The sequence below is a fragment of the Polyodon spathula genome, chromosome 14 (assembly GCF_017654505.1).
Source record: "Polyodon spathula isolate WHYD16114869_AA chromosome 14, ASM1765450v1, whole genome shotgun sequence".
In the NCBI taxonomy this organism is placed as follows: domain Eukaryota; kingdom Metazoa; phylum Chordata; class Actinopteri; order Acipenseriformes; family Polyodontidae; genus Polyodon; species Polyodon spathula.
The window spans coordinates 15,384,508-15,405,511 of NC_054547.1; the positions used below are offsets into that span (position 1 = coordinate 15,384,508).

At 36.9% G+C, this 21,004-nt stretch overlaps 2 protein-coding genes across 4 annotated transcripts in view; both read left to right on the top strand.

Moving 5' to 3' along the window:
* zgc:110366 (uncharacterized protein LOC550476 homolog) overlaps nucleotides 1-7,314 on the top strand; it is a 73,253-nt gene extending 65,939 nt beyond the window's left edge. For 2 of the 3 annotated variants that reach the window (XR_005951487.1, XM_041269876.1), the window contains exon 8: nucleotides 4,469-4,557. Coding sequence is in view for 1 of the 3 variants with exons in the window: in XM_041269877.1 (XP_041125811.1) it covers nucleotides 4,469-4,558 (90 nt within the window). In the remaining 2 variants the exon portion in view is untranslated. Of the gene's footprint in view, nucleotides 1-4,468 lie in introns of all 3 variants that reach the window. The other variant, XM_041269877.1, reaches the window with a different exon arrangement.
* A 1,444-nt stretch (nucleotides 7,315-8,758) lies between these two features.
* LOC121327024 (sphingosine 1-phosphate receptor 1-like) lies at nucleotides 8,759-12,145 on the top strand. Its single transcript, XM_041270783.1, has 2 exons — nucleotides 8,759-8,939; nucleotides 9,940-12,145. The coding sequence occupies exon 2, from the start codon at nucleotides 10,137-10,139 to the stop codon at nucleotides 11,271-11,273; it is 1,137 nt and encodes a 378-aa protein (XP_041126717.1). The 5' UTR covers nucleotides 8,759-8,939; nucleotides 9,940-10,136; the 3' UTR covers nucleotides 11,274-12,145.
* The last annotated feature ends 8,859 nt before the right edge of the window (nucleotides 12,146-21,004 follow it).

A 21,004-nucleotide genomic window follows, 5' to 3' on the forward strand; every position in this document is an offset into this window, starting at 1 on the left:
AGATATCAGAAAGAAATCTTTAAACGCTCTAGAGATTTGATACAGCTTTTTTTGGCTCTTTTGTTGATACAGTGGTGTGTTTTAGTGGTGTCCACCTGTGGAAATAAGTCAGCATCATAAAGCTCTGCTGGATTTTTTAGTTCTCTATTTCAGTCATTTTTAGTAGTTCGTAAGGAGTAGTTAGTGAGTATGGCAAATAATAAAACAACAATAGAAAATGGTATAGAGAACACATGGGATAGGATAAGAAACAGGTTAGAAATTAAATATTATGAACATGCATATTGTATAAAATATCCCTTTAAGGATTCAGAGGAGCTGTGATACTTTTAATATATATATATATATATAATATATATATATATATATATATATATATATATATATATATATATATATATATATATATTTTTTTACAGTTACAAGATAACACGTGTATTCGGTTATTCATTCCTACCGTAGCATCCTGCTTTAGCTTCATCTTTCAGGTGCTCATTAACTGTAAACTGGGTGTGTCAGTTTCTGAGCAGCAAATATGAATTGCGTTTTGCAGCAATGATCAAGAAACAAAACAGCTTTGCATAATCTGGATTAAAGTCTATCATAAATGGTTTACTTTTCTAAAAATTGACTTTTTAATTTTTTTTTTATCAATCCCAAAGGAATTGGTATGTTGGCTCACCACTGCAACCACTTACAAATTAGGGAGAGTGAAGATCAATGGACCTCTGGTGTCAGGGCATCCCCCCCCCACCCCACCAAACCTAAGCAACCGATGTTACCAAGCCACTGTATCCTGGAACTAACATCACAGACTGTTGCGATTCCAAGTTCACCAGTAGATGCCTTCTAAGCTCAGAATCTTAAACTTTCATTGAAACAAGAAAAAGATGATGCTATACAAAAAATATACATGTTAATAATAGCAGCAATACCCGTAGACCGAAATATCGACTTTGTTTCTTAAGCAGTGAAGAATGATGGACCGTTCCAGTAGTTTCTAATGGGGGGGGGAGTAACTGTTTCTGTAGCTGGAAACACCTGGAAATTAGTGTAAAAACCTTCCACTGCCTTCTCAGTTCCTCAGGCTTGGGAAATGCCTCATCCCCCCCATAAGAGCATTGTGCCATCACTGGGAGCAGGAGAGAGGAGGGGGCTGGGAGTGAATTCATAACAATAAATGAAGACAGCTTAGTCTTACCGAACAAAAAGTGGAAGGGTGGAGACTCAGGGTTCACACACAGTCCAGCCGCTCTGTTTCCTGTCTACCTTTTGGGAAACCAGTCGTTGTGTTTCTTTTTGTTTCTGTTTATAAACCATCTTTAAAAATACTTTTTGAGCCGCAGTGTGGTGAAGAGGATTGGCAGACGGATCCTTTTGCTGGGTAGCTGAGTGAACATCTATACACATTGCAGAACCATGTTAATAACTACACAGTAAAGCCTTGTTTTAAGGCCACCTTCAGTAAAAAGTGTCTCATAATTAAGACCAGTCTCGTTGTAATAAACCAAACTAATAACTTTTAAAATAATCCAAATCCTATGGTATAAATTTGTTACAAGAAATTCTATATCCCATCAGTATTAAGGCCACTCCTATTAATTTTGTTGGTACCGGACCGTCTACGGTTTCAATGTAGTTTGTTGGTCAATCATACGGAGAGCCACTGCTTCATAACATAGAATATACTAAGAGTATATGGCAGTGGAGTGCCCTTGTGTTGTCTAGTTTGTAGCATTCACTGAAAGGTCAAGGTTTGGCTGGTCATACACATTGAACTAGCCTCCATCTCGCCTTCAGGGGATGTATTTGAATTGTGGAATTACCCTGAAGATCATAAACCCACTCTGTCGCGGACCTCTTTCCCTGTGTTTTGTATTGTACTCGGTGAAGTTAGTAAAGGGGGCAATGAATCACCTCTGGGGGGGAAACGCCAGTAGGTAATTAGATCAGCTGCTGTTTAGTTGAAAATGACCCCAGACTGGATTGAGGCTGTTTAGGTAGGCCTGTTCTGTACCTGTTAGATGATTAGAAGAATCTTCCATTAACTGCAAATCACAATCACTAAATCTCTGAGCCTATTGTGTTCTCTAAGAAAAACAGAACTTCTGCAAATAACTAAAAAAAAAAAAAAAAAAAACATCTTAAGGAAACCGTTATTGATGAGTAAAACCCAACAAAGTTTCACTCTCACATTCCCACCCCATTACCAGATATTTAATGATAACTGAAAGAAATCATGTTGAGTCATAAAAATTTACCAGAATACAACAGTGTGAGAGAGATATTCAGTCGGAAGAACGCATCGGTACAATAATAAACCGTTACTCTTTTAGAAACTTCGAACAACAGGGCTTCCTTTTCTGATTACCAGCTGGGCCATTTGCATAACAGCTTCAGCCTGTCAGAAGCAGCCTTTGAATTCAGGATCTTGTCATTGGGTTTATTGCCGACAGCATTGAAAGTCAGTTTGAGGAACTGGGTCGATAGAGATAACTGTCAGTTGAATGCAGTAGACGTGAATTCCTTTCCCAAATGAACTTCAATGGCAATGCAATAGATCGGTACTAAGGGACATCTCTATGAGCAAAGAGGCAGAATGATACCACCAGTAGTAACATTGTTCCATTTTGACATGCTAGTGGTATCAATACACAGTACTGCTATATGTTATCTCATAGGGATGTGCCAATACGAGTAATTTTCTTTGTCAGCTTTTGTCAATATATTAAATTATATTATTTGTATTAAATAGGTCCAAACACCCGTATTCATTAATGTGTTGATTTAAAAACCACAAAAGCTGTCCTTCCCTCACTTTTACAACAGAATACCAATCAATGGCAATTAACGTCTGTTTTCAATGTTTTAAAAGCAAATGTTCCCCTCATCCTGTGGGTACTGACATTTTTACTGCAGTATTGCTGTACTGACTGAAAATGAAAATATGTTGCAAAACTAGCAAATGCAACTGATTTGTTACGTAAATGTTTCCTTAACTAACTCAAGAGCTACCATTGTGGGAACTGGGGTTTGTATTTCTTTGTCGAGTTTAATCAGACATAACACCTGGCCCAGGATTACAGTCCCACGGTTCACTGCAGAGAACACCTTGCCCAGGATTACATTTCTAAGGAAGGTGAAATAAAAATGATTTCATATCAAAAGTAAAATAATTTCATTATAGCAGGTTCTGTATTAAATAACACTGTCAGATTGTTATTGATACTCAATAATTGGGTAATCAATACCCAACAACGTCACATTTCTTAAAGGAAATTGCTCAGAAAATATTGGCAAATCTCTATTATCTACAAGTGTTATGCTCCAGTAATATGTGTTCCATATCCAATGTGTTGCTATTCCTGGTAATAATGTGGTCTCCCAGGGTTTGGTCATAAAACAGAGATGATAGGGCTTAACATTTTTGTAATGTATCTTTTATATTACTGTGCCGGCAATCTAGGTAGTCCATATTGCAGTTACTCAAACACTTAATGCTTTTCTATTTCCTCTGATCGACTATGAGTTGAGTGAAGCTTTTGAATATAAATGCAATACGGCATTATACACCTTCAGCACATTCTGATATTTAGATGTTTAGATTCTGGGATTTGCTTGTATTCATTTTGGGAAATTACAGCCAGGAATTTGAATTACCCTATTGTCCCATGACCCTAAAATTGAAGGCTCCAAATGGTATTTCGTGCAAACATTTAGCTGTGTGAGCCAATGTATTTGCTGTAAATTATCTGTAGATTAAGGAAATGGTACAGATGTGTTCTGTAACTGAATTCAATTCAAGGTACAGGATAGGTTAATTCCCCCACTAACAACAACCAACAAATGTAGTTTCCTTGTTACTCGTATTATGAAGAGCCCATTACAAACATAGAAACAGTGTGTAAAAAAACCACAGCTCTACCAAACCCAACATTTGGTGTTGCTGGTTTTTTTTTTTTTTTTTTTTTTTTTTCTGAAATCAGTAATCCATTGACACACAATGTTTTCATTATGTGAGTTCATTTGCAGTCTTCTGAGGAACCGCTCAGGACACGGTTTTATTTCCTCTGCTTCAACAGCAGTATTCCAGATCATGTCAGCTGGCTTTGCGGACACTGCACTCTGGTCTCTGGGGCATAATTTTGCCCAGAGACACCGCTTTGAGGTCCATGGCTATATGATATATTGAAGACGTTGTTAAAGGCTTTGAGGCGAAACGTTTGTGAAAGGAATAGCACTAGTTTTGGTTGGTATTACTAGATTGGCATTGTATTCACAATGTTGTATTTTTGAACAGGATATAGATTTGTTAGTTTGTAAAGTTGATGTTATACAGTATGGTATAACCTTTACCTTTCTTGCACTAAATCTCAAAACAAAGCAAATTACCCATTTTGCTCTGGAAATAAACACCCTTTTGAGATACTGAAAAATGTAATCTTTTTGTTTATTTCTTTTTTGCCAGGTTTTTGGGTTCTCTCTCCTGAAGGAGGATATGGATTTAATAAACAAGGTCAATGTAAACAGAAAGCTGATTCATTTCACCTGCTGTTAATGGAATTCAACTCTTGGACATCACCATTAGCGCCAACACTCGGAACTGCTGAGTCAAATGAAGACTTGCTGTAATGAAACACAGAATGTGTAAAGTGCCATAAAAGTGCATTCATTTTGAAAGTCAGACATATCTGCACAACAGCAAAAACAAAAATCTGAAAAGATTTCCAGTCTCAGATTTTCATTTTACAGTTTTGCACACGTTATCTTTTTTCACTGTTGTTTTTATCACTGCCAGGCTAACTGTTTGAATGATGAGGTTGTAAGCGAATGAATGTCATATTTCACCCATTTCCCTTGGGTTTCCTAAACTATGAATGCACACACTAGACCTTACGATAGTCAGACACTTTTGATTGATTCTCATGTGGAGAGGAGCTCTCCTAGGGATGGGCTCAGCTGGTGTTCAGGAAAACGCATCTGTACCTTTTGTTACTGATTTCATTTTTTTTATTGAAAGCAAGCCATTTAGAATCCTATTGCCCTGTTTTGCAAGCAAGAAAACTCATTTTCATGGAACAAAGAGAGAATAATGTCTTCAAATCAGTTTGGAATCAGTAATGCTGTATGTAACCATGGTGATAACCATAAGTCATTAGGCATGGTTTTCTACAGAGAGAAAATTGCCCCCAGTGCAAAAAATAGGCTATTATTATTATTATTATTATTATTATAAAATATTATTATTATTATTATTATTATTATTATATATAAATGCTCTTAAAATAGGAATTTTATGTTATTTTGATTAGCCATACCTTAACCTTAATCTAATAATCTTTAACAGTTAATACTGGTGAAAATAAGAAATATATTTAGAGAAAAATACAGTTTTTATTTCATGTTTGCAAAAAATCCTCCAAGGTATAGCTGTTTAAAATAACAACCCTAACAGACAACAACCAAATGCTAGACCCAGGTTAGGGACTTGCATGTCTATTTATTGAGTTGGTCGGGTGGAACAAGTAAATGCAGCTTTATACTGTAGGTGTGCGCTCGTAATAAACTGCAGTATTATTTTAAATGACCCTAAAGAGTGTATAAACTAGAATAAACCCAGAAATGTTTCATGAATACCAAACCAAGTTGTTTTTACATAAAGGAGATAAAGTGACCTTATTCATTATTATGTATTCCGGGAAACCTGCATATTTTATGACACTGATGTAGTGTTTATTTAGGGCAGTGTCAGTACTTTTAGTAATATGTTGTAATGTCTGTGTTGCCATGTCAGCTTTCCATTTCAGATACCATATGGAACATATAGCCTACTGTACACTTTACAGGCCCTCAAGCATAATAGAGGACAGGGTGCTGCATTTTGCTCTTAGAACCCTAGGGAAGCAACACAACTGAACACTCAAGCAGAATTGACAGAACTGGAGGTACAGAACACACACTAAAATCCTTCAGAACTGAAGGTTCGGTAAACACACTAAAATACTTTTTACACTACACAAGACTTGTGCAACCCAGTTTTTCTCAATGTCTTTCATGTTGAAACATGTGTCATTGAATTTCATAATTGTCTTTTAGTATTACTACATATACCACCATTGCATGTTTTATGTGTATAATTGTGAATGAAATTCTGTTTTGTAATGTTGTGCCTTGCACATCACTGGTGATAAATGCTTTCTAATATAAATAGTCATTAAAATAAAAGCTGGAACTACTACAAGCCAAATGTCTGGTCGTTTAGTAATACTACTCACTCAGTAATAGTACTCACAATGGGGACTGATTCTGAGATTTAACTAAAACTTAACTTCCATACAGTATTCCTGTTGGGTGCACTTTTTACATTTTTTACTGAATATATTTGTAATATTTAGTTTTTATGGCGCCTAATACTTGATTAATATTATATATGTCAACGTCCCGAACCCTAACCCTAACCCTAACCCTGAAGAAGTGCTCTGTAATCTCTTGTAAACAACAGCTAAGATCCAGTACCATACAAACTGCACAGAGCATAGTCAGTAAAAAAACAAAACAAATAAAAACAGGTCAGTGCAGGAAGGGTCCATTTGTGTTCATCTAATGAACCAAGCCTGGCATCTTTTTGTACTTTAATGTCTAACTTCCATTTTCCTTAATAGTAGCTCTTTGGTTCTGGCTTTGTGTGCGAGACTTACCTCTATATAGAAATATACATTGAATTATTAACAATGAACCACACGGAATGCTTGCAAGCATCACACAGAGGTAAGTGGACAGTGAGGGGTTACAACATTTCATTTGTAGTAACCCCTTCGTGTTGTGTAGAATTGCTTAAATATTTACCTGGTTGTCATATCCCCATTGGTTTGATTATAATAACCAATATCTGAACAGAAAATTGCCCAATTAATTTATTACAAAGCAGAGAAAATTCCATTCCCAATCTTGAATGACCTTTTTACTGGGAGCCACACAGTTGATACTGTAGGTTCTGTTACAGCATGTTTACTTCCAGTGTGTGTGCAGGCTATTCATTTTTTTATTATGGTATGTGGATACGTAAAATGTAGGGTCCAGCAAGAGGGTTTAATACCTTTTTGTAGCCCTTCTGTATATTATCAGATGTATTATTGTAATCTACACTGATGTACAGTTTTGTAGTCTATTTGTTTGTTTTCAAAGCTTTTAATCCATTACTGTAATTAACTCTTGTTTTTAATGAGATAAACACCTGTTAATTTTAACAAACCACTAAGTGATTTTTCTCCCTTCAAAAGCAGGAGCTTATTAAAGGCTTTGAAAGTACTCTGTGTGGTATGTTCTTGTCATTTCTCAATGCTGCACACTTTCTACAGTTACTGAAGATAAGCAGTAATTGATGAGATTATTGGTAAAGGTGCTTGTACTTGGGTGGCATAACACCTACATTCCTCCTTTATCAGTTCATGTATGTAAATAACAAAATGACCACTTTCATTAAAAATCGCTCTCCTTGTTTAGATACAGTCCTCTTCATATGACCAGAGAAAAACATAAACACATAGAAGTCTGCCCTGGTGTGTGTGTTCTGTTTCATTCATTGTATTCTTGTTTCTGATTAGATTATTAATCCCCCTACATACTAACTATCAAGCAAACATTGGTTCAGAAAAGACCCCTCAAGGGTGATTGTGTGGGGAAGTATGTCAGTGTTGTCCCGGCTCTCCAACAACAACAGGATACAGTATTAAACAGGTAAGAAATGAAGTACTGGGACTGTGTATGTGATATATAGTATCCCATTAAGAATGACACAAAGTAATTATATTCTAGTCTAACAGGAGGTATAACTAACAATCTAATTAGTCTGGCAAGTTAGATAATTAACTGATTTTAAAGGATTGCTACTGAACTCAGATTAATCACTTTATTGCCTTTATCATTTTCCTATATTTTTCTTGAACTTGCACTTTGATTTTTTTGATTGATCCTTTTGTATTGGATTTCAATGGACACTATGGATTATGATGGTTTATAGGCAAACATGTATTGACCTTTTTTTTTTTTTTTTTTTTTTAAACTTTGTCATTTTTAATTTAACTTATTTAATTTCCCAGAATGGATTTTATTACAATTTTACTGTATAATAGAAATGGTAAAATTAGAAATATAGACCCATTGTAATGTGTCAGGATGCAATCGCTGCTGTACCAATTAGGATAAATTAATATGTACATATAGTGAACAAGACATTTCAGATTTAATTGTTACTTAACTTTTCTACTAGAACACAACGAATATGTTTTTGTTTTCGCAAATAAATACCTAATTAATAATATAAAATGGTTAAGTGTTTTAATAATACAAGAATATTATGAGCATTCTGCCGGGTAATTTACACTGTATACAGTAGTACAGAATACACCGTACTGAATTCTTACTAGTAAATGTAATTCTCGAGGACTACATTACGTCATTCAGAAATTTAGCACTGATTTTTCAAGCTAAATACAGTTAATATGATACAAATCAGAGGACATTCATTTGCATATACTTTATCGACTTCTGGAATATAAAAAATAAACATTAACATTTTATTATATGATTAGTGTGTTAACGTTGTTAACAAAACAATATTGCGTTACTAACGATATTCCTTTTTTTATTAATAAGATAAGGATCATTAAAAAAAAAAAAAAAAAAAAAAAAAAAAAAAAAAGCAGACTATGTATAAACCATTGAAACCGCAAGCGGAAAAAAAATCACAAGGGGAGGGTCACAACGGAGAGCGTCTAGAATGTAATAAACTAGCTAGAAGGGCCCCATGCACAGTTACACTTCTAAACAGACCGGAGCATGTAGGTTCATGCGCGATACCAACCGGCAGCTACATCAAATCCGTCACCACAAAAATGTGTTATCTTCCAAAATAACACCCCAACGAATATACCAGCAAGGTAAGGAAAACCGTAAACCTAGCATTAACTGCACAAAAAAAAAAGCTGTATTAAGTATACAAATAACCAAGCAAACGTATTTTTGAAATATAAAATTAGAAATGAGTACATTTGGAAAAGCATTTTTTGTTTGTTTAAGTGCACTTTCTGTGGTACTGCAAACAGTACAATATATTTTTGCCTTGGGTTTTCTACGCCTTTTCAGTTTGTTTCAAAACATTGACAAGTGAATTACAAACAACTCTCCTGATTAAATCTCACAAGTGTTAAGATTACAGTTTGTGGGATTTTGCATAGTGTACAAAATGATGTGTGTACAGCGTGTTATTCAGCTTCTGCTGAGCCTCATCAATGTAAGGATATAAATATGGACAAATAAATAACGCATTACCTTTTGCTTTTCTTATTTAATATATTATGATATTGCAAAAATGTTGCTCTTCTGCTGCTAGTAAAGAATTTCTTAGTGTTCTGTAAGTTTAGAACTTACTGGCAAGACCTCTTAGGCAAACGATGTTCATTACACTTCATTTTTCAATCTTAAAAAAACAAAACAAAAAAAAAAACATTTTAGAATACAATAACCATATGCTACAAACGTTTTTAAAAAATCTAACAAATGATGTAACTATTGCACAATCGATTTTGTTTACTAAGACATCCTACATCAAACTTCATTATTTCCTCCTAATTGTGCAACATGATGTGATTTGCATTGAAAAAAACACCTAGCTATATACTGTAAATGAATGTAACACAACAAAGCAACATTTGTTTTCCTGTGTGCACAGGAAAGCACACACCTTTTGAAACTAGTGCCTACATATATGTTTTTTCTTCATGTAAGTAAATCCCGAATACTAAATTGTTTAAACCGTGTTTGTTCTTGGGGTTTTTTTTTAATACATTGAACTTGACAAAATATTTCAAAGCCAGAGAGAGCATTTGTATATAACTTGGAGTCTTTCCTATAATAACAATTATGTTTCCTTTATTGCAGGGTTTACGTAATGCGGTTTATTTCTATTCGGCACGCATTCTTTTATGAAAAAGACTCTATGCTGAGTTGAGGACACCGCGCATAACCTATTGTCTTGGAGAGTTGGAAATTGAAACGGCTGAATCGTCGTTGCGACAAAGGCACGGCTTTGGTGCCCTCTTGTGGAATGAAAATCTGAATATTTCTGAATCAGAGCAATGGAAAGGACCACTGCACCCCACGCTGAAAGCATGGTTACCGACTATTTCAATCCGGAGATAATTGCAATACACTACAATTTCACGGGGAAATATAGACTGACTGAATATACAGGACTAAAGGCTGACTTAGTGGTCTTTATCGCCATTTGCTGCTTCATAATTTTGGAAAACATAATGGTTCTGCTTACCATATGGAGAACAAAAAAGTTCCATAAGCCCATGTACTATTTCATTGGAAACCTGGCCCTCTCAGACTTGCTTGCAGGATCGGTTTACATTTGCAACATTCTGTTGTCAGGTCCTAACACTTACAAGCTCACCCCATTTCAGTGGTTTATGAGGGAAGGGAGCATGTTTGTGGCATTGGGTGCATCTGTGTTCAGCTTGCTGGCTATTGCCATTGAAAGGCACCTCACCATGCTCAAAATGAAACTGCACAACGGGGGCAACACCTGTCGCGTGTTCGTTTACATCAGCACCTGCTGGTTCCTTTCGGCCATTTTAGGAGGTCTTCCGATAATGGGATGGAACTGTATCCACAGTCTTGAGACCTGTTCCACTGTCCTCCCGCTCTACAACAAGGCCTACCTCTTGTTTTGCACCACAGTGTTTAGCGTGATACTAATGGCCATCGTCATTCTGTACGCCAGGATCTACTCCCTGGTGAGGACTCGGAGTCGCAAGCTGGTGTTCAGAAAGTACTCCTCCAGTAGGAGCAGCAAGAGCTCAGAGAAGTCTTTGGCTTTACTGAAGACGGTCATAATTGTCCTGAGCTGCTTCATAGCTTGTTGGGCACCCCTGTTTATACTCCTCCTGCTGGACGTTGCCTGTAAGGTCAAGACCTGCTTTATTCTGTACAAGGCCGAATGGTTTCTGGCCCTGGCTGTACTCAACTCTGCCATGAACCCTCTAATCTACACCCTGACCAGCAACGAGATGCGCAGAGCCTTCCTGAAAATGCTGCTCTGCAGCTTCTGCACGCAAAAAGGCCCCGGGGCGAAATTCAAACGCCCTGTTATTGGGGCACTAGAGTTCAGCAGAAGCAAGTCGGACAACTCGTCGCATCCAAACAAGGAGGAAGGGGACATCCCTGAAACGATGTTATCATCGGGGAACCTAACGTCATCTTCATAGGAAAGCAAGGGGGGAGCTTACATTTTACTTATCCCTAACGCTAGTGAATGTGTGCTTTTGGGATGACTTCTCCCTGTAGAAAGCATTAATCTGAGGATGAAGACGCAGGCAACATGGGAGTCATTCAGACTTGGACAGGGAAATAGCGACTTGTAAAAACTCAAAATACAGTACAGTAGTCAACCAATAAACTTGGGGGGATGGACTAAGATGTTTCTGGATTTCCTGTCTGAATGAAAGCTTCCCACAAGAGCCGAGTGGCATGCACTTAATATCAGTATTACCTAGGCCTTTAAGTAGGACACGTTGAGTTAAACTTATTAACTTATAGGAGTGAAGTTATAATACAGAAAAGCACTTGCTGTACAACTGTAAAGGTAGGGCACTTAGTTTGTCCACAACATGCATTAAGGGTTTTTATGTTCTTAAATATAACAAAATGAAGTCAAGGGCATGTGGTTTTATATAACTTGTATATACTGTAGTTAAGTATAGGCCTACAATCCACCATATCTTTATGAATGTATTTGTTTCACAGATTCGTTGACATCACCTTTCCCCTTCCAATTAGTTAAGTGTATTGTTAGCGATTAACCCCGGTCACACACAACGCATTACTGTATGACACATCTGTACTAAAAGAAAGACTGATTTTATAATGTATGTTTCTTATTCAGCTGTGTCGCTACTCTAAATAGGCATCTTTTTTCAGTTCCTGTATATAAAATGTCAGCACAGACGTGTAAAATGTAACTTGCCAAACTGTGGTAGATGTAGTTTGCCTTTTATTTGCACATGTTACTGTTTCTTTTCTAGTGAGTAAATAAAATTGTAAAACTTTAAAAAAACAAAAATAAACTTTGTTTTACACACCTATCAGGACATTATTGCAATTTGCAACTACATATTTACATAATCTTTTGTATCTAAGACCATCACTATTTATTAATAGATTCAAACAAAGTGTCAGACCATCGCACAGATATTTGTAGGAGTGCAAACCATGTTGTAAAATATGCATTATTATTTGCACTAGCAATATTACTACCAGGCCTTCTTTTGCTAAATATCTTTTAGTTCTTGTATTTTAAACTTTGATTTGACATATTTAGGTATTTCAATGACAGCTTCATACTGTATATGCTACTGTTTCCTGCTGCCAAACAACTTCCTGTTCAGTAGCTAAGTGTCACTCCAATGGTCTAGCTGGAATCAGGCCACATGACCTGGGTTAGGTACCAGGAAATACAAAAAAGAAAAACATGTGTTTCGATCCAGAGTATTGTACTTAAAAAAAACATATCCTGAATAATGAATAAAAAAACAAGCAAAGAACCAAAAGTCTTCAACACAAGAAAAAGAGGTACCAGTGATAATGTTGCTAGCCCTAATAAAAGGTTAGACGAAGCTTTATTAGTGATTATATCCCATAACCTCATCAGGTAGGAGCACACTCAGTTTGTCAAAGGAGTAACAGATGTATATATAATCCTTATCCTTTGTCAGTCACTATTTCTTATTGATTCTCACAGTGTTCTGGTGACATGCACACCTGTCAAGGCCACCATCAAACCTCAAAATGACTTTCCATGTCTACCTGCCACAGCCAATCCACAAACTGCCGTGAAGAATTTGAGTTTGCTTGAGAGCTTATCGCTAGAAACTGGGCTGAGATCTCATTAATGATAGTACAGGTTAGCCTGAGCACACTCCACAGTATATCTAAGTAAAATGACTAAGCACCACAATCTGAAAGCAAACAGATCTACATTTAGCCTAGTGTAGTGCTAGATATAATGTTTTAAAATATAGCATGAGTACTATTACATGTGTTTCTTTCAAAACTGCATAGATTATGAAACCTATGTAATGAATGGACATGCAGAACAGGCAAGATTTACAGAATTATTGAGTGCAATCACTTTAAGAAGGTTGATATCTCCTATAAGTGAAAATGGCAGTTGTATACGGTTCCTTGTAAAATATCATTAAAATATAGAAAACATTATCATTTGGTAAAAATTAGATCCCCTTTTTATTTTTGAGGTAGTTTTCAGTGGGTGGGTGAAGCTTGTGTCCCTGTAACTAGACTACCTGCAACGTCAACAAGGCCTTGGAATAAGTCCTGACCAAGTTCCATTAGGGGACATTGTTAGTTCTTTAGCACCATCTAGTGGTTGGTTGCGTAGATGCCTTGGTGATTTCCTTGTGGGTTTACTGGAGAGGTGAATGATACAGATACCCGACTGTCACGTGTATGTTATAACATGGAATTGTATTTCTAGGTTATGTAATTATAATAAATGTGCTCTGTGCTTGTGCCAGCAATCAGTGTTTAGAATTTCTAGTCTGGCCTAGTTTAACAACATGCACAGAAACATAAGCTGTATAATATGCAGACCACTATAGGAATTATAGTTGAGTGTAACATTGAACAGAATTGTGAGCTTCAAAATATCCAGATGTTCACTTCTTAATTAAATTACCTATCTGAAGAAACAAAGCAAACTGAATTACAGATACAGACTCAAGAGCAGGTAACTGACACGCAAAGTGCAATAAAAACAAAATACTTGATTTGTTGCAGAATTGAAACTTCCAGTTCACCCCAATTTGCCAGGTCATTAGTTTAAACTGATCATTTTACACCAGGGCCAGCTGTTCAATGACAGAGGGACTAGTAAGGATTTGCTATAGTAGGAAATATTTTTTCTATTGCTTTTTTAATTATTTTTTTTTTCCAAAGGAAAATCTGTTTGCTTTTATAGTATATGATAAATGCATAACGGATTATCCCAGAATAGCCCTGCTGTCTAATTTGAAGTCTTGACCTGCCTCCTCTATCCACTGTATGATAATGAATGGCATCTTCATCAGTAATACATGCACTGCTGTATAATGATGACAGTGTCAACTGTTGTCATTTTATGATATCTTACTGCTACCTACTGGATTGTTTTGTCATTGCAACTTGACTTGTTCTGACTCAAACTTAACTTGCCTTATCCTTAGCATTCTCCAAACATAACATTAATTTAAAATTAAGAAATGGCCTTCAAACTATAGCAGATTTGTTTATATGCTGCTTGTTGTTGTACCAGTAAACATACTTTATATATCTGTGAAAATCTGCATTTGAGTCATTCTGTGTCAAATCAACCAAAATCCAAGAAAATCACTGCCATCACTGAGTTCGAAGGCCAAATATTTATACTTAATGATGACCATTTGCTGAGATTCATCCACCTTTTAGTGCAGTGGTGCCTGCCTGAAACTAGTTAATGAACTGATTTACCTGCATGAGATTTTGGCTGCATGGTCAATTGGCTCATTCTCTGTCCAGGTGGGGCACCATCCCTACATAAACACTTTAATCAGTCGACAGCAAGTCATAATCCATCACAAGATTAAAAAACATGTCATAAAACCGCTCATCTATAACCCATGAATGGTTGTTTCAGAACTTTGCAAGAATCCATTTTTAAAGATGGCAACAAAGAAGAATTAAGAGGTCAACAGTCCCTCTGCATGCATGTAAAGATTATACACATTTTATGGTTTTAGTTTTATGGATTTATTTATTTATACACATTTTATGGTTTCTCTTGGTTTAAACTATTTGCTAATATTGTACAGTATAACCCCAAACAACATAAATGCGTGTTGTTCGTGTTGGTACATTTATTAAACTGTTAACGAGACAGATTACCAAGTCAATTATTTTACCACAAGTCCTCATCTATAAGCCCACCAAAGGTCAGTTTGTTAACTTCTCCCACAAGGGGTTTCAGCCCTTCAAAGTTAGGGCCATTTTCAATACTATCATCCTGAAGCCTTTTTGTGGGGTCATTAAATCAGACAGTGATGTAGGCAGACAGAGCAGAGCTGCTACAGAAAGGCAGTTAAATTATAAGCACACCTCAGCAATTGGAAAGTGACATCTGCTACTTTAGAAGGAACAAGCACTTAAAAATCACTCCGGAAACTTGACAATTTTTCAATTTTAACACCTTCAGCAACACAGAAATACTAAAGTGGTGGTACTTATTTTGCATGAATTCTACAGAAGACCTACCTGGCTACTGACATTCTTAATATCATTTTTAGGTCCTCAAAATCACTCTAAAATGAGACGCATTTCTCCAGCTCCAGTTTCCACATTGTCTTTCTCCAAAGACGTGTAACGCAGGGTATATCAGCAAAGTGTTTGTATAGTCTTATGAGCCAGATCCATCTGGTGAGCAGGTATTGTGTACTGACAGTAATATCAAAGGAAACTTGCTTCACTAAATGACACAGGCTCTTAACCCTAAACTGGCACTGCTGATCTAGACTGTATTAAATGCGTCTGTAGTGAAAGGGACTGTCAATTATAGTCAGCAAAACATTTGAGTAATTAAAAAATAAAGGCTCTCAAAATGATTGGAAAGATAATAGAAAGTTGAGGACATTATAAAACTAGGAAAATGTCAAAACACATACTCTGTACAATAACATATTTACACCAAACAACTAGCAATGTAAAAGTGCAGCCAATTAGCAGTTACAATACATATAGAGACTTGTACATTCTCATATTGCTAGACATTATGATCTAGCAACTACCGGTACTTCTCCAGTAGGACAGTTTGTATTTTTTTCTTAAGCAACAGCGCCCTCTATAGTAAAGATTATGAAAAGCGTGTTTACGTTTTCTCCCAATTTCAATTACCATAAGATAGCATTCTACGCACAAACTATAAAACCCAAGGCAACTTTATTCTGCAGATGCTTTAAGACGCTTAATTCCTGATTTTGACGTGTCTGAGTTAAAACAATAGACTGTGCTTGTAGATTTTCCTGACTCCAATTCAAATTGCAAACACCCTGATTCAAGATCCGCTTATCAACATTTACTGAGGGGAAATGAAACATATTGTTGTTTTTACAAACTCATTCACCCACCCCCTCCTTTCAAGGAGTGTGTTTAAAAACACTGCTATACTGAAGTACACAAACACCATTCATTTTTAATATGTTTTACGATGCACTACTCTGCTTTAATTAATTGGGTCGGTTTTGACGAATTATAAAGTTTTTTGAAAAAGTTTGAAAAAATCTGAACAAAAAAAATGCTCAGCATTTTGAGCCCATTGATTTAAACATTTTTAGCTTGTACTAGACACACCTGTGAGTGGGATCCAACATGTTCTGAATTGAAACATGAAGTGAAACAAACAATACACACCCTGTGTCCTGAAGGAAACAACGACTCACAGTGACAGAGCACATATCAGACACACAATAAAAGGTCAATACCTGTCCTGGTGAGAGAAAAATGATTTACAAAAATTGTTTTAGAACCCCAGCCCCGTAAAGGTCTAAACCCTAAGTTAAAAATTCCTATATATATAACGATCCCCATAATCACTATATATATAATATATATATATATAATATATATATATATATATATAATATAGAAATAGAGAGAGAGAGAGAGAGAGAGAGAGAGAGAGAGAGAGAGAGAGAGAGAGAGAGAGAGAGAGGAGGAGGAGGAGGAGGTGTAGCGTGCACGTAGTGACATAAGCCTGATATAGGCTCCTTGCAAGGGAGCTGGCTCTTTTGTACACCTGTACTGGCACTGTGCTTTCGTGCGAGAGGTCCCGCGTTCACACCCGCCCTCTGCCTGTGTGTGGATTGCCTCACTCTGTGTGATACGCGTATTTGCATTAACCGAGACTGCTACGATACTTTCTTTCTGTCAACTTTTACAAAGTGCACTGTCATTTCTGAAAAAGTGCACAGTAATATTTGAACTGTAGATAGAAAAAACAACTAATTCCTGACTGCCTATACCACACTACTGGGATACATAAGAACATAAGAACATAAGAAAGTTTACAAACGAGAGGAGGCCATTCGGCCCATCTTGCTCGTTTGGTTGTTAGTAGCTTATTGATCCCAGAATCTCATCAAGCAGCTTCTTGAAGGATCCTAGGGTGTCAGCTTCAACAACATTACGGGACCCAGACCCTCACAATTCTCTGTAACAAATTGCCACTTATTTTCTGTTCTGAATGCCCCTTTGTCTAATCTCCATTTGTGACCCCCGGTCCTTGTTTCATATTTCAGGCTGAAAAAGTCCCTTGGGTCGACACTGTCAATACCTTTTAGAATTCAGAATGCTTGAATTAGGTCGCCATGTAGTCTTCTTTGTTCAAGACTGAACAGATTCAATTATTTTAGCCTGTCTGCATATGACATGCCTTTTAAGCCCGGAATAATTCTGGTCGCTCTTCTTTGCACTCTTTCTAGAGCAACAATATCTTTTTTATAGCGAGGTGACCAGAACTGCACACAATATTCAAGATGAGGTCTTACTAGTGCATTGTACAGTTTTAGCATTACTTCCCTTGATTTAAATTCAACACTTTTCACAATGTATCCGAGCATCTTGTTAGCCTTTTTTATAGCTTCCCCACATTGTCTAGATGAAGACATTTCTGAGTCAACAAAAACTCCTAGGTCTTTTTCATAGATTCCTTCTCCAATTTCAGTATCTCCCATATGATATTTATAATGTACATTTTTATTTCCTGTGTGCAGTACCTTACACTTTTCTCTATTAAATGTCATTTGCCATGTGTCTGCCCAGTTCTGAATCTTGTCTAGATCATTTTGAATGACCTTTGCTGCTACAACAGTGTTTGCCACTCCTCCTACTTTTGTGTCGTCTGCAAATTTAACAAGTTTGCTTACTATACCAGAATCTAAATCATTAATGTAGATTAGGAATAGCAGAGGACCTAATACTGATCCCTGTGGTACACCACTAGTTACCACACTCCATTCTGAGGTTTCTCCTTTAATCAGTACTTTCTGTTTTCTACATGTTAACCACTCCCTAATCCATGTACATGTGTTTCCTTGAATCCCAACTGCGTTCAGTTTGAGAATTAATCTTTTGTGCAGGACTTTGTCAAAAGCTTTCTGGAAATCTAAATAAACCATGTCATATGCTTTGCAATTATCCATTATCAATGTTGCATCCTCAAAAAAATCAAGCAAGTTAGTTAGACACGATCTCCCTTTCCTAAAACCATGTTGACTGTCTCCCAGGACCCTGTTACCATATAGGTAATTTTCCATTTTGGATCTTATTATAGTTTCCATAAGTTTGCATATAATAGAAGTCATGCTTATTGGTCTGTAGTTACCTGGTTCAGTTTTGTTTCCCTTTTTGTGGATCGGTATTACGTTTGCAATTTTCCAGTCTGTCGGTACCACCCCTGTGTCAAGAGACTGCTGCATGATCTTGGTTAGCGGTTTGTAAATTACTTCTTTCATTTATTTGAGTACTACTGGGAGGATCTCATCCGGCCCAGGGGATTTGTTTATTTTAAGAGCTCCTAGTCCCTTTAACACTTCTGCCTCAGTTATGCTAAAGTTATTTAAAACTGGATAGGAACTGGATGACATGTGGGGCATGTTGTCAGTATCTTCCTTTGTAAAAACTTGTGAAAAGTAATCATTTAATATATTTGCTATTTTTTTTTCTTCATCTATGATTTTGCCATTTGTATCTCTTAAACATTTAATCTCCTCTTTGAATGTTCTCTTGCTGTTGTAATATTGGAAAAACATTTTGGAATTGGTTTTAGCTCCCTTAGCAATGTTCATTTCTATTTCTCTCTTGGCCTTTCTAACTTCGTTTTTGACTTGCGTTTGCAGTTCCGTGTACTCTATATGCGTACTTTCTTTTTGGTCCTTTTTTAATGCTCTATAAAGTGCCTTTTTTCGCTGAATATTTTTTTTAATTGATCTATTAAACCATGTTGGCCATTTAGTTTTACATTTAGATTTGTCTACTTTAGGGATGTAATTGTTTTGCGCCTCTAGTACTACATATTTGAAGAACAACCATCCTTCTTCTGTGACAAATTGTGTTAGGAAGCAGTCATTTGTCATTTCCACCATTTCAATTTCATCCTTCGTGCTACCCACCGGGTTTTCCCATTTTATATGGGGGAAGTTGAAATCTCCCATTAGTATGGCTTCTCCTTTGCTACACGCATTTCTAATGTCATTGTATAACAGATTATTTTGCTCACCGTCTGAATCTGGTGGTCTATAGCATGCTCCTATTATTATGCCCTTTGAATTTTTGTCCATTATTCTGACCCATATTGATTCGGCTTTATTTTCTTTGTCCAGGTTTAACACCTGGGCTTCAAGACTGTTTCTTATGTATAGCGCTACCCCTCCTCCTCTTCTGTCCTGCCTGTCTTTCCTATACAGTGTATACCCACAAATATTATATTCGTCCCCATCACTCTCAGACAACCAAGTTTCAGTAACACCTATCACATCATAGTTACTTATTAGTGCAGTAGCTTCAAGTTCTAGAATTTTGTTTCTGATACTTCTAGCATTTAGATAAATAGATTTAATGGTTGTCTTACCTGAGTTGTTGTTCTTGTTTTGATGCGGTCTCCCTTCTGTTTTTTTGTTGATTTCTCCCCCCTTCCTTTCAGTTTAAATGCTTCTGAACCTGCTCGAGGATTTTTTCTCCAAGTAGACTGGTTCCCTTGTTATTTAAGTGCAGTCCATCCCGTCTATACAGATAGTCCTCGTTGTAGAATGTGGTCCAATGATCAAGATAGGTGAAGCCTTCCCGTATGCACCACGTCTTCAGCCATGCGTTTTGATTAATTATTTCCAGCTGTCCATATGGTCCTTTGCAAGGTGCTGGTAGTATACCAGAAAATACCACAGTTTTGGTTTTCTCTTTTAATTTCCTTCCTAGCTCTCTGAATTTGTTTTGCAGGGATTTTGGTCTGTCTCTTCCAATGTTGTTTGTACCAATGTGGACGACTACTACCGGGTCGTCTCCTGTTCGTTCTAGGAGCCTGTCCACGTTTTAAGTGATGTGCTTGACCGAGGCTCCCGGAAGGCAGCACACTGTTGTAGTAAGGGGGTCCAAACTGAGAATTGAACTTGCTGTGTTTCTCAATATGGAGTCCCCAACAATCATGACCTCCCTTCTTTTTGCTGTCTGGTCACCACTGTCAATAGGGTCCTGGATGTTGTTCCTTTCATTCTCTTGTTGTTGGTTCTGCTCATCAAAATTCTGAAGTGACTCAAATCTGTTGGTTGTTTTGATTTCTGGTGGTTGTGTTTGAGGAAGTTTCTTTTTTTCCCTGCTTCTGCCTACCTGGACCCAGCTGTTCTGACCTTCTATCTCCCTGGTGGCTTTCATTCTGTTAGGGGTGACGCAGACTTCCATGAATTGTGGGTGTGCCAGTTCTTCAAGATCCTGTTGCTGTCTCACTTCTTCCAGCTCCATTTCTAGCATACTTACTAGTTTATGCAAATCCTGGATCGTGCGGCACTTTATGCACACTTGGTTTAGCTCCGCTGGGTTTTCTCGGATTTCCCACATCAAGCAGGTGTCACAGATTACTGGCTTGAAGACCATGTTGAGGGTTTTTTTTTTTTTAAGTTTAGTTTCTTCTGCAGCCGTCAAACTGCTTTCAAACTGCTTCTAAACTGCTCTGTACTTTTCCACGCCTGTACTCCCCCACTCGCTGTCGCTTCCACTCTGTCGCTGGGAAGACTGCCTCGTCTACAGGCTAGAATAAAGAAATGTGTGTAACCGTTAAAGTCTAGAGTTAATTTACTATTATTTTGCTTTGTCATTTTAGGCATACTACTATAGAAGTGTGTTAGTGTCAATTTAAAAAATGTAT

What these genes read in the sequence shown, in the direction of transcription:
- LOC121327024 (XM_041270783.1), top strand. Translation starts at nt 10,137, where the DNA reads ATGGAAAGGACCACTGCACCCCACGCTGAAAGCATGGTTACCGACTAT.